The sequence below is a fragment of the Nicotiana tabacum genome, chromosome 19 (genome assembly GCF_000715075.1).
Source record: "Nicotiana tabacum cultivar K326 chromosome 19, ASM71507v2, whole genome shotgun sequence".
NCBI lineage: Eukaryota > Viridiplantae > Streptophyta > Magnoliopsida > Solanales > Solanaceae > Nicotiana > Nicotiana tabacum.
In genome coordinates this window covers 44114307-44126613 of record NC_134098.1, presented here as the reverse complement: position 1 = coordinate 44126613, position 12307 = coordinate 44114307, and the positions used below count along the sequence as shown (strand labels likewise).

The 12307-nt window shown below is 33.7% G+C and overlaps 1 protein-coding gene across 2 annotated transcripts; it reads left to right on the top strand.

Moving 5' to 3' along the window:
* Window positions 1-360: 360 nt before the first annotated feature.
* On the top strand, window positions 361-9894 carry LOC107816396 (uncharacterized). 2 transcript variants are annotated; one of them, XM_016642113.2, is made up of 9 exons: window positions 361-646; window positions 4463-4939; window positions 5994-6092; window positions 6324-6395; window positions 7461-7616; window positions 7883-7945; window positions 8275-8481; window positions 9099-9160; window positions 9269-9894. In XM_016642113.2, the coding sequence occupies exons 1-9, from the start codon at window positions 448-450 to the stop codon at window positions 9734-9736; spliced, it is 1803 nt and encodes a 600-aa protein (XP_016497599.1). In that variant the 5' UTR covers window positions 361-447; the 3' UTR covers window positions 9737-9894. The 2 variants fall into 2 exon arrangements, with proteins under 2 accessions (XP_016497599.1, XP_016497608.1); XM_016642122.2 differs by lacking the exon at window positions 7461-7616 and having other exon boundaries at window positions 362-646.
* The last annotated feature ends 2413 nt before the right edge of the window (window positions 9895-12307 follow it).

Here is a 12307-nt window from a genome sequence, read left to right as displayed (position 1 = left end):
AAAAGTGTCTATGCTGTCCTTGTAATATAAATTAAATAAGTATACTACTCCTAGATTTTGTAATAAAGGATCAACAGATGTGCAAGAACGTAAAATAATGTGCAAGAACGTAAAATAATGCAAGTGTAAACTACACTAGTAGACAATCTGTAACCCCTAATCATGTGTATAAACAGCTAAGAACTTGAAGATTCTCAACTTGTTTTTTTTTTTTTTCTTAGCACGACCAATTAAGTACGCATCGATCTATATTTTATTTCTTTCACACTTCTAACCAACTTCATTTATTACCTTATTTTTTAATACTGATAAACATTGATAATTAATTGACTGAATTGTCGTCTATTTATAGAGTCCAAGCTCTTGGCTCTTGGTGACAACTTGAATTGTGCGTGCTGCTGACCATTTCATAAGTCTTTGTGCCACACAAATAATTCCAAGGACATTATGGCTATGGAGGTGGCGCAACACAACTGGAAGGAGGTGGTGCCGGAGACCGCAGTAGAGGCGGAGGAGACGGTGGAGGAGGCACTTGTCGGACGTCGAGGTCGACGCACCGCCAACGATGACGGTGGTGCTGTTAATGAAGAAGAGGTTAACAAGGAGGAGGAGCTTAACAATAGCATCTACTTTGACAAGAATGGAGGTATGCAATCTTCAAAACCATGTTCTACCTATAGGCTGTTACGTGAATAAAACTGAAGAAATTTTGTGTATTGATGTCTTAGTTTTCGTTTGTAGTACAGTAGAGAGCAGTGACAGTTGGAATTTTAATTTATTGAATACTATAAGGTATATATTTTAGATCATTTAAAGAGAAAAGCGACCTCATAAAGAGAATTGCCAAGATCATTATTTAAGGAAACATGTCATTCCGTGACTGGATGTCTCCTTTTTTCCACCTCGCCTTCTATATTTTGTTTTTTAATTGTGTTTGCTTTTTGTTAATCTATATATTTAGGCTTTAATTTTCCTCAAAACAGTACAATTTCCTTTGGTTAGGCGAATTGTTGGTTCTAAAGGAGGAGGATGAAGACAATACTAGGCTTCTAAAAAGAGAGAGATCATTAAAGGGAAAAAGTAAAGTTTTTACAGATCGGGTTTTGGTTTTCTATTTTGGAAAGTTAAATATTAAATTAAAATATTTGTTACTTGTATTCCTTTTTGGTTGGCTCAATATATAAAATAGCTTTTATCCACCTCCAGCCACATTTTTGTTTTTGGAAAAAACAAAATGAACTTTGGTTTTTCAGTTTCATGGAGAACAAACGAAAGTAGTGGACTGTCTACCTATATTCATATCACGTTTCCATTTATTTTAAGACGTTCCAAAATATGTGAAATCATTTTAATAATGATATTTAAGGAGTATATAATTTTTATAATTTCTTAACATTCATTTAACTAATTATTAATTGATAAACTTTTTGTAAGATGCTTTTCCACTAAATCAACTTTAAACTTGTTATTTTGACATTCTTCCCACTATAATAGAGAAGTCAAATTTCATAAACTTCATAACGAATTGTGTAGCATAAATATAGGTATAAAACTAAGAGATACTCAGCTCCATCCATTTCAATTTAGATAATATAGTTTGACTTGACACAAAATTTAAGAGAAAAAAAGATGTTTGAAACACGTGGTCCTAAAAGTTTAAGGGGCAAAAACTTTGTGAGACCGTGATATTTTTGTGATTATAAAAGCTTATCATTAATGGTAATGTGAGTAAAATAAAAAAATTAAAGTTAAATTATTTTCAAATATAGAAATGTGTCATCTTTTTTGAACGGATTAATAAAAAAAATTTGTCAAAAAAGAGGGAGTATCTTAAAAAAAACTCAAGTCAACTATCCTCTTTGGTGATAAGCTTTCGAATAGAGAAATCCGCGTCAGATATCCTATGAGGGTTTAAGTTGTCAAATTAAGCTATAGCACCATCTACATTAGAAACTTATTCAAGTTATGAAAATTCCATTGAAAAATATATAAGAAATTAATTAACATATTAGTTTATCCGAGGAATAAAAATTAGTATGAATTTTACGTAAATTATGTTGAGTTTTTAGCTTAAAATAGTATGAATGAAAAATAAATTTTTTAATTTCTCTCATTTACAAATGAACATAAACATTGGAGGAGGCAAAGACATTTGTTGGTGTATATACAAATGACTCCTTTTAGCTATTAAAAAATTGAGAAGAAGACAATACTTCGCGCTCCCTTAACTCTGACTTTGGCTTTGGTCAAATTCTTAATTAATTTTTTGGATCAAATTTGTTTGTTAAGATTAAGATTATATTTTCAATTCAAATCAACTATTTTTGTTTATGTTAAAGTCACTTTGGAGTTACAGCCTGAAATGAAAGAAAGGTTCCACCTCGTCGGTTGGATTCAACCTCTTCGTTATCCTCCTTTTTCCACTCCAGTTTGTCTTACTCGTCAGGTGGAGCAAGGATTCGTCGCTATTCTTAACAGTCCATTCTATCCAAAAATAATTACATAAAAATTATATTTTTATAAGAAAATTATATTTCAGGAAAATATATTTTCACAATAAAGTTGTTTTTGGTCTTAACCAAAGATCAAAAGAAAAGAAATAACTTTGGTCCCTTATTAAGGAAAGTTATTTTAATTATCTCAACTATTAATTCTATATTACCTGTTCAAAACTACTTCATTCGGTGCATAATAAGTGACCTTTTGGCCTTTGACACACACCTTAAAAAAATACTAACTTCTAGAAAAAAGATATTATAACTAAATTATCCTTAATTAAAAATTTCGTATTATTAATTTGACACATTGAGATATGTAAATAAGGTCAAATTTTTAAAAATAAAGTTAATTTCTTCTTTATTAGGTAAAACGATGCTTATTTTGGACTAAAATAAAAAGACAAAAAAGTTACTTATTATGAACAGTAGAGAATATCATTTAAATATTATTAATAAGTTTAATATTTGAAAGTTTCATCAAAATAATATTATTCGATTTGCTAATATTATTATAAATTTTTTTATATATATTTTTTCGAGGTATACTTTTCACTCATCTGTCAAGCACCATAAAAATAATTCTTTGTGAATCATTTTTCGTGTAAAATGACTTTCCTTAAATCAAACCAGTTAAATTTCCAAATTCACAATGAAAGGATAAGAGAAAAAAAAGAAGAAGAGAAGAAAGGAATATGGTCAATCTGCGAGGGCCAAAACAAAGATGAAATTTCCCTCCGAAATCAACCGAAAATTTTAAATGTATATATATACACAAAATAATTTATAAATTTTATATATTTTTTCGGCTATTATTTTAACGGCGGCTATACAGTATCAATTTCTCATTGAAAACTGGCACATAATGGGATATTTTCAAGATCAAAATTTTAGAAGACATTATCTAAAAATGAGGAATTAAAGTGATAATTTGCGTTATCCAATAAAATAAGAGGAAACATTTTGCTTTAGAACAGAAGATTTGCTTCATGAATTAGAGTTGGGTAACACCGTTAGTTTTTGAACACATTGTGTCAGTGAGACTAAAGTTGCTATACTTTAGCATACTTAAGAGACTAAATATGCTCAAGGTTATATTTGAGGGACCAAAATAGACCTAACCTCAAAATTAATGGACAATATTGGTCAAAACCTGTAAGTTTCACGTATATATTCATACTTTGAGTAAAAAATTATGGCTTCAGATGAATATAGGGCAACATCCGCCCCCGATCATCACCCTCCCGCCTCCGGCGAACTGCGATTTTCTGGTAGCTTAACAGCGCCGCAGCGCAATCTACGAAGAATTTAGAAAATGACTTACTCGTAAGTCGTAAGCTCTGTTGTTATTGACTGTTTCCTCCCACTCGCTGTGGCATTAGAGGCCGTCGGACTAGTGAACATGAAATTCTTATTGGCTTTATTCTCGCAGATGTAGCATTAGATGCCTCTCTAACTCATAGTATTGTTTTTGTTCAAACACATTTTGACTGATTCATCTATTAAGTTTACTTTCCGAATCAATTTTAAAATGAGCTCCTAATTCTGGGGTTTTAATGTGTGTAAAAATTGCAACAAATTTATCAATCTTCTTTACTTAAAGCATTTCCTTCCATTTTCACGGTAGAGGTCAGTAGATACACAATAACAAATTGCAGAATTTTGGTATTACTCTAATTGAATATGATATATACTAGAAACGAGAACAGTACCTTAGTTTTCCTATTAATGGTTTAGATGGGCGTTTCTATCATATCGGGGTTATTGTCTAACATTGTCATGCCAAATTTTGTTAAAGGATCATAAAAGTATCATTTCTTCTTGTTTAATTCTTAAAATTGGCCCTCTTATTATCTTAGAATTAACGCTAGTGTATGACATTGCAAGTAAATGTTGCATATGCAAAGAGGCCTAAAGCTGCTAAGTTGTGTTCCTCACATGATGTACTGTTATACTGTCCCTTGCAGGTATTGAGAACTTGGCTGCCAATTTAAAGACTATAGACTTTCAGAAGGTTCTAGACGGTGTTGTCAATGGTAATGAGACGGGAAATGCTAAGGCAGAAATTCTTTCTGGTGTATGTCTTCCACCTGCACTAGGACATGATTCACAGGATGAGACAGGAAATTCTAAGGGCAAGTTTCTTTCTGGTGTATGTCTTCCACCTTCACTAGGATATGATTCACAGTCAAGTGCTTCAGTCACAAAAGGAAGTGAAAATGAAAGAATCATTGAAGAGGAGGAAGTCGTCGAGTTGGAGTTCTTTGACACGACAGCAGTTGATAAGCTACACACACATAATGCATACTGTCCTAACTGCAGTTCTCGTATAACCAAGGTTGTCCTCCGAAGGGTAAAGCGGGAAAGAAGGATTCCAGTAGAAACTGATGATCGTCAGGATCTACTTGGATGCTGTTCATGCTTCAGCATTTTCATTCTTATAGGTATATTTTCTAAGTTTAATGTTCTTCTGAATATCTCATCTAAGTGTACTACATACATGGCTATGTTACAGTAATGCCACTAATTAAAATGTCGATTCATTTGCTGTCCTTGTGTTTGATGACAACACGATGAAGATCAGTGAGCTCAAACTTTTACTATAAGGCAGGGAAGAAAAGGATTCCAAGTAGGGATCAATGATCATGGATCTGAATTGTTTAAAAATGGAAAAGTGAAGCTCTTTGTTTCAGCAGCATTTGGCTTGACACAGTGGCTTGACACAGTCTAATGCTCTTTGAGCTATAAGTGTAAATCTGCATTCAATTCTAATCTGCGTGAATGCGGGATGCTTCGTGCACCGGGCTGCCCTTTTTTATAGCATAAATTTTTGCCTTTTGGAAACAACATGCTGATTTGAGAAGTTCCTGGACTATTTTAGGTCTTCAGTCCATGCGAAGAAGAGGCAGCTATAAAACCAGTAGTCTAAACATCAAATTTTAGTTTTTACAGTCATTGCACTATATACCATTATGAAGTTTTTCTTTTTTAATGTTTTGTCCTGCAGCAAATTTTGACGTAGGTATATTGAATCATGTAAGAACGACATTTAAGTTTTGTCCACCCTCAGTAATAATATGCAAGAAGCTTGAGCAGTAACTAGCATTTATCATTGCACATAGTTTTGGCAAAGATTGTTCATCTGCAGTTTATTTGCAGTGCGAAGCTTTAAGATGATACTTTTGAATTCATTTGGTGATCTTTATTCTATTTGTGTGAGCTTTCACTATTTCCTATCCATAATAAGTTCATCTATATTACTCATTTGCTTTTTATTGACTCCCTTAAAAACTGCAAACTTGCGAATTTATAAGTGTAAAGTTTATAGTTATAACCTTAGAAACTCAAATAGTGTTCCCTCTAAGTTCTAAGTGCAGTCATTTTTAAATTACATTTAATTTAAGAATACATGTATCTGACAAATTTCCACACATGATGACTAGTATAACATTTCTTATAACTATATGCAGAATTCAGATGCTTGTTCAATTTATGCAGGAAAGAAGCTCAATCCATTCCCGCTTTTTGGAAGTGGAGGAGGAAACTCTGTGCCTTCTGGTTCTGCAACTGAAGAGGGAAAGTCAGTTCCAAATGAAGGTATTTAGTCTAGTTACTTTATGCACTTTGAATCGTCCTTTTGCTTTCAGTAGGTGTTTCGACTTTCATGCATGATTATTCAGTCGTTTTGTACAGCTTTCTAGTTCAGATAACTGATTTATTTACATTAGCATCATTGAAGGAAAGAAATGGTGCTAAAGATAGAAGACATTTTCTTTTTTCTTCAGTCTTGATGTGAAGCTCAATATGTGATATTTTAAAACTGTGCAGAAGGATGCTTTGATCTTCATTGGTTTCTTCGCAAGAGAAAAGTTACGGATGGAAGAAAGTTCACTGAGCCAGGTGGTGTTTTCTAATAGTTTCTTAATTTTTTTAATTTCCTTTCTTTCTGTTTACTGGAAACTAAATGCATTCAGTAACTAGTTAAATCACATATTTGCCTTTGCGATAGCTGATCAAACTGCATATATTCTATACAATTCCTTTCAAATCAATCAGGATTGTTTCTTTGGTGACAGTGTACAAAAATTATATAACCTTTTGGCTTCTTAAGATCATCATGATCTGTTTTCTAGGTGCAGGCTTGTTAGCTATGTGTACCTTTATCTATATTGATCGGATAGGGGCGTGGGCACACTGACATGGGGCCGATCTAGAATTCATCACCTAAATCTCTGGGTTCTGGGATACCAGTAGAAGTAAAGATACAACCAATAAATCTATATTACGATATATATAAGTATATATTTCGACAATTAATTGAAGTTATTAAATTAAAGCTAGTATAAAAAAAAATCTTTGTAAACTCGTATGTTCATAAGTTATCTCGTATAATAGCAAAGTGTTCTAGTAGTTTATGTGAATATATATACATATTAGGTTGAGAAAACCCAAAATCAAGTCAAAATATCCAATCAACCTGAACATCTTGGTCATAGGTGTAGTCAAAGCGCCAATATTAGGTTGACGTAATCTGGTGTGGACCCCACACCCAAATCATGTCGGATTGACACGGGTGCAGCTAGAATTTTGAAGGATCTGAGCAACATGGCGCTTTATCACTAAGACCACTTAACTCTTCGAATATACCATCCTTTCCCACCTTGCACTCTCTTTCTTGCCCTTCCTCCACAAGTGCAACACAGAAAATCAAAATCTTCTACTTAGTGCCGACACACTAAGTGCAAAACCTTATGTGGATTACATTGGACTATTATCAGGCAGTTTATGGAGGACAATGACTGCTTAGCCGCTCAAGCCTATATGTTTAACATTGTTAAACAATCTTGATATTGTTCCTTACCCGACCTATTTCACTCTTAATATTCTTGTAACAAGAAAAGATCTTGACCAAGCAAACAATAGTACTGATTTGGGTTCGTCTCATAAATCCATTTGAACCATCAGCTGGGCAGAACACTCATCCTTTTCCTAATGGAAGACTACCATCAGCCAAAGACGATGCAGCTGACAATAAATCCCCAACCGCCAAGAAACCTTCAGGAACTCCTCCAGCAAAAGGACCCACACATCCCGGCAGTATTTTTGATCTTGGAGAGGAAGGTAATGCAATTGAAGAGAAGAGCTAATTCTCCTTAATACACAATATTTTCCATCTTTATGGAGAAGTTTTTCTGCTTTTGTGTTTGTTTGCTCAACTTTCTCTTTTAGCCAGTTTCTACTTTTGAACATCTTGGTTTGTGTTTACCATGTCCAAGGCCAGAAGTTCTACATGTACTCCTGTACTTCTCGAAAGTACAGTGAGCAGAAAACTTTTCCTTATATCTCTTTTCTTTCTACTTATCATTGGGAAACTACAAATTTTGCAGGTGGCTTCATTCCTGGGGCAATGCCTTCAAAGAAACCACCAAGTGAAATTAAAGAGAATAAAGGTGATAGTGCTGGAAAATATGTAGCAAAACATTTGTATTCCATTACTTATGTGGTGCATCAGATTTTTCGTATCCACCATGATTATCTTTTCATCTAGTAGTCGCCCTAATCGGCTAGGGGCGGACGTGGTCATATCTTACACCATTATTTCATAAAAAAGCACACATGGCATTTGAATCTTATTAGTTTTAGCATCTCTAGCTGTATTTGAGTTGAGTCGAAAATGTTGAAAGTCGTTTCCTATTGCGAAGCATTAGAGCTTAGGTGTTCATGAAATGTTAAAAAGTTTGTAGGGCAATATGTTTTGATAAATAGCTATATAATGCAGGAGATGATTGGCGAATTCCTATGGATGACCCAGGAGCCTCATCATCAACTGCGGATTCCAGCAGTACACAAAGACCATTATTTCCAGTTGAAGTTAAAAATACCAAATCACTGGAAATTGTAAAATGCATAGTATATGGAGGTTTAATAGAGTCAATTACAAGCTTGGGTGTGGTTTCCTCTGCAGCTGCTTCCGATGCGGACACAAGTAAGTCACTGAGACATTTTTTTTTTTGGTTTAATTCTTCAATCTTTGTTATCTTGGTTCGTTACTCCAATGGTAACCTAGGAGATCTTTGTGAGAGTTTTTAAAGATCTTTCACTTTAGAAGTTTAGAAGCATTATCTTTTGACTGATGTCTTCCTAGTTCAATAGATAGGGTAAAAAGGTTGTCTTGATACGTCAACTGGTGCATCTTACCCATGCTAAATTGCTAATTCCCGGTTCTTACACTTACATTAACATCCTTCCTCTAGATTTGTTAATTTTATGTAGCATCACGTGTATGTTCAATCTTGGGCATATGTTAACATGTAAATGCAAACTATGATGACGTAAAGCACCTTGAGTTGGTGGAATGCTAGACAGGCATACCCCCACACACACTAGGCCATTGAGTTGCATGAGTATTTTGACTTCAGGTTTATGATTCTAGACAAAAGGCATAATAGTAATGTTACTTTGTTGGTTAGAGGTGACTTCTGTGGATTGTGCTGATGCTTATGATAAAGCTACTACACCTGAAAAACCAAGGCTTCTAAATCTTCTCTCCTAAAATTTTGACAGAATAAGAATGGCTTACTTAGATTTTTCTTGATATTGCAGCGAAGATCCTAACTATTGGGGTGGCAAATCTGATAGCTGGATTTTTTGTCATTTGTCAAAATGTGAGTTTTCTGGTTCTGCTTTACAGTTGCTAACTGTTCTTCTACCTTCCTTTCTCGTACTTTAGTTCTTGCTGCTTATCTGTTCTCAAATAAAATGGAAATTTGCAGTTGGTAGACTTGAAGTATAATGTCGGAGGAGGTTCTAATCTTAGTGATCAAGCAGATCGATATGGAGAGCTACTTGGCCAAAGAAAGCATTTCCTACTTCATGCTACTTTTGCCCTGTTGTCATATTTTATATTTGGCCTTGTCCCACCAGTAGTATATGGATTCGCATTTCGTAAGAGTGACGATAGAGACTACAAGCTTATAGCAGTTGCAGCGGCTTCTCTTTTGTGCATTATCATACTTGCTGCTGCAAAGGCTTATACACAAGGAGCAAATAAGTTTAGTAGATACTTAAAGACTATTGTGTCCTATATTACAGCTGCAGGTATGGCCTCGGGTGTTGGTTATGCAGCAGGTCATTTAATTAAGAGGCTCATGGATCACTTGGGCTGGTTTGACTCAAATCCTGCACCCTCTCTTTTTATCCCCGAGACAATTTCACAAAATCCAGCCTGGGCATCCTATTGACATCTTCTCCGTGTTGTTAAATCTTCTGTATTTTCCTCTTCGTTCTTTGTAACCTTTTAGTACCTCTGAGAATTTGGCTGTTTCCTTGGGAATTTTGAGTGAGCGAGTGAGTTTTTGTATTGGTTGTTCCTATGTGATATTCTGAAGATGTTTCTGTAGCCCCTGCTTGTGCTATTCAAACTTTTCTAGTATTATGTAATACCCCTATTTGGAGCGTGCTTTTAGTATCATCCAATTGACGTGGGAAAGATATTTTTTCCTTTATTAAAAACTATATTATATTTCTTATAATTAGGATATAACGATATGATAAATATGTACTTTAATAGTAGATTGACAATGCAATAAGAATTTCATAAAAATATCTTTTTGATGTTTTAAGTATATATAAGAAAACAATATTTTCAAGAAAAATAAATATATAAAAATAATAATAATAATAATAATAATAATAATAATAATAATAATAATAATAATAATAATAATACTAAATAATAATTAGTGGTATCGGTTATGGTGTTACTTAAGTAGTAATAGGTAACTCTGGAAACATTAAATAACTAAAAGGACCTGGACGTGACAACTGAGCAATAGTGGCTAAGTTTTTAAAATTAGCTTATTTTGAAAAGTACCTTTAAGTATTTTTTTGGGAGGATGTGAAACATTTTATGTTTAACTAATTAATGTAAAAAATACTTTTGATTAATAATTAGTATTTAGTCAAATTTTTAAAAAATAGCTTTTAAATGTATTTTTTTTAAAAGTACTTTTAAAAAAATACTTTTAATGAAAAACTATTTTTTTCTATTTCTCGAAAATACTTCTTTTCCATCTAAAAGCTTGACCTAACACCTTAACTATGGAAAAAAGTACTTTTGTTATTAAAAAATATTTCTAGCAAAAATGGAGCTTGGTCAAACATGCTATAATCCTTGAAACATATATCAACCGCCATGATAAAATATAATGAGATAATACTATCTAGTTATCAAATTATTCTTATTAAATCAGCAAGAAAGGGAGCCAGCCGCTCACTGTCGCCTCAATATTGAGGTCCAATAGAAGCTATCCTCAACCGCGAGTCATCTTTTCATATGTAGAGCAAAGATTCATTTTAATCCTTACCTTTCTTTCTGAAAACTCACGAACAATGAAAAGGAAAACCAAACCTACCCGGTAAAATAGAAGCCACGAATGTGCAGTGTCGCTACATTCCCTAAACAAAGCCTCCGAGAATATTTAGGTACGAAGGGACCATAGCAACGGAACTGAGAGATTTACCAGGCTCCGATAGTCAATATTTCAGAAATTTAACGCTCCAAAACCTTAATAACCATCTCAATAATCTTCATGTAATATTGACTACGATAGCCAAATACGGAACCTAGCATCAAAGTCTCTAAGCTGGATTGGAGGTAAGTGGAGTCATATCCATTTAGAAGTGATTTTCCCCAAATTGTTTTGTTTGCTACTAACTACGTATGGGGGTAACATATATGCGACGTAACGAGCATATATGGGGATACCATAAATATCCATGCTCGAGGTAGTATGTTAGGTCTTTGTATGTCTTACTTGTTACATATACCTTTCTTGTTGTATGACTATTTAAGTATTCTTTATATGATAAAATCATGTTATATATGCATTTTTTACATGCTAGTTTAACACGAGGGGACATGTGTACGTCGGATTATATGCTTTATTGATAGTCATGCATTGTATATATGCATCTTTATTTGCATATGAGATACGTATGTCCTTGTTGTGATTATGGCACGTTTAGTATCCGTGCGAGTTTTTGTGATTATGACACGTTGAGTAGTCCGAGGGAGTTGTTATGATAAAGGCACGTTGAGTTGTTCCTGCGAGTTGTTATAATTATGGCACATAGAGTTATCTGTATAGTGTTCATAAATTTGGATCCATCCCTCTAGAGTCACGTGATAATCTATGCTACATTGGGATGTGTGTGCATAGATTTGTGAGAAACTGATGGATTTCTGTTTTGATTTGAGATACCAATGAGTTGAGAATAAATATGGTAGCTTTATTTTGTTTAAGTGATCCTTTATACATATTCATGCATTTTTACATGCTGGATTCATGTGTTATTTCATGCCTTGTTATATGCATTATTTCATGCCTTGTTATATGCATTGGACTTGTTTAGTTAAGATAGATTGCATCATTATCATATGCTTATCTTTGCATATTGTTATATGTTTTAGTTGTGATTAGCTTATTATGCGACTTCTGCGCACTTTCTCGATTATTGCTATGTATGTTGACTACACATGTGGTTGACGTGAATATTATTCTAACCACACCTCGCCACTACTTCATTGTTAAACAGTCGGGTATATTTACTGAGTACTGTGCTGGTGGACTCATACTATACTTCTGCACCATGTGTGCAGATACTGGAGTTGAGCGAGGTGAAGAGTTCGAGAGTAGCCTGTGTAGATATATCAGTGTAACAACTTTGAATTGCCACTTTGTTCATGGTAGATTAGAACCTTGTATTTCTGTTTGCTATATTTCAAAAAGATGATGTATTTTTTATATAAG

What these genes read in the sequence shown, in the direction of transcription:
- LOC107816396 (XM_016642113.2), top strand. Translation starts at nt 448, where the DNA reads ATGGCTATGGAGGTGGCGCAACACAACTGGAAGGAGGTGGTGCCGGAG. An exon ending in CAGCATTTTCATTCTTATAG is followed by an intron (nt 4,940 to 5,993) that starts GTATATTTTCTA and finishes CAATTTATGCAG; the next exon opens with GAAAGAAGCTCAATCCATTC. An exon ending in AAAGTCAGTTCCAAATGAAG is followed by an intron (nt 6,093 to 6,323) that starts GTATTTAGTCTA and finishes AAAACTGTGCAG; the next exon opens with AAGGATGCTTTGATCTTCAT.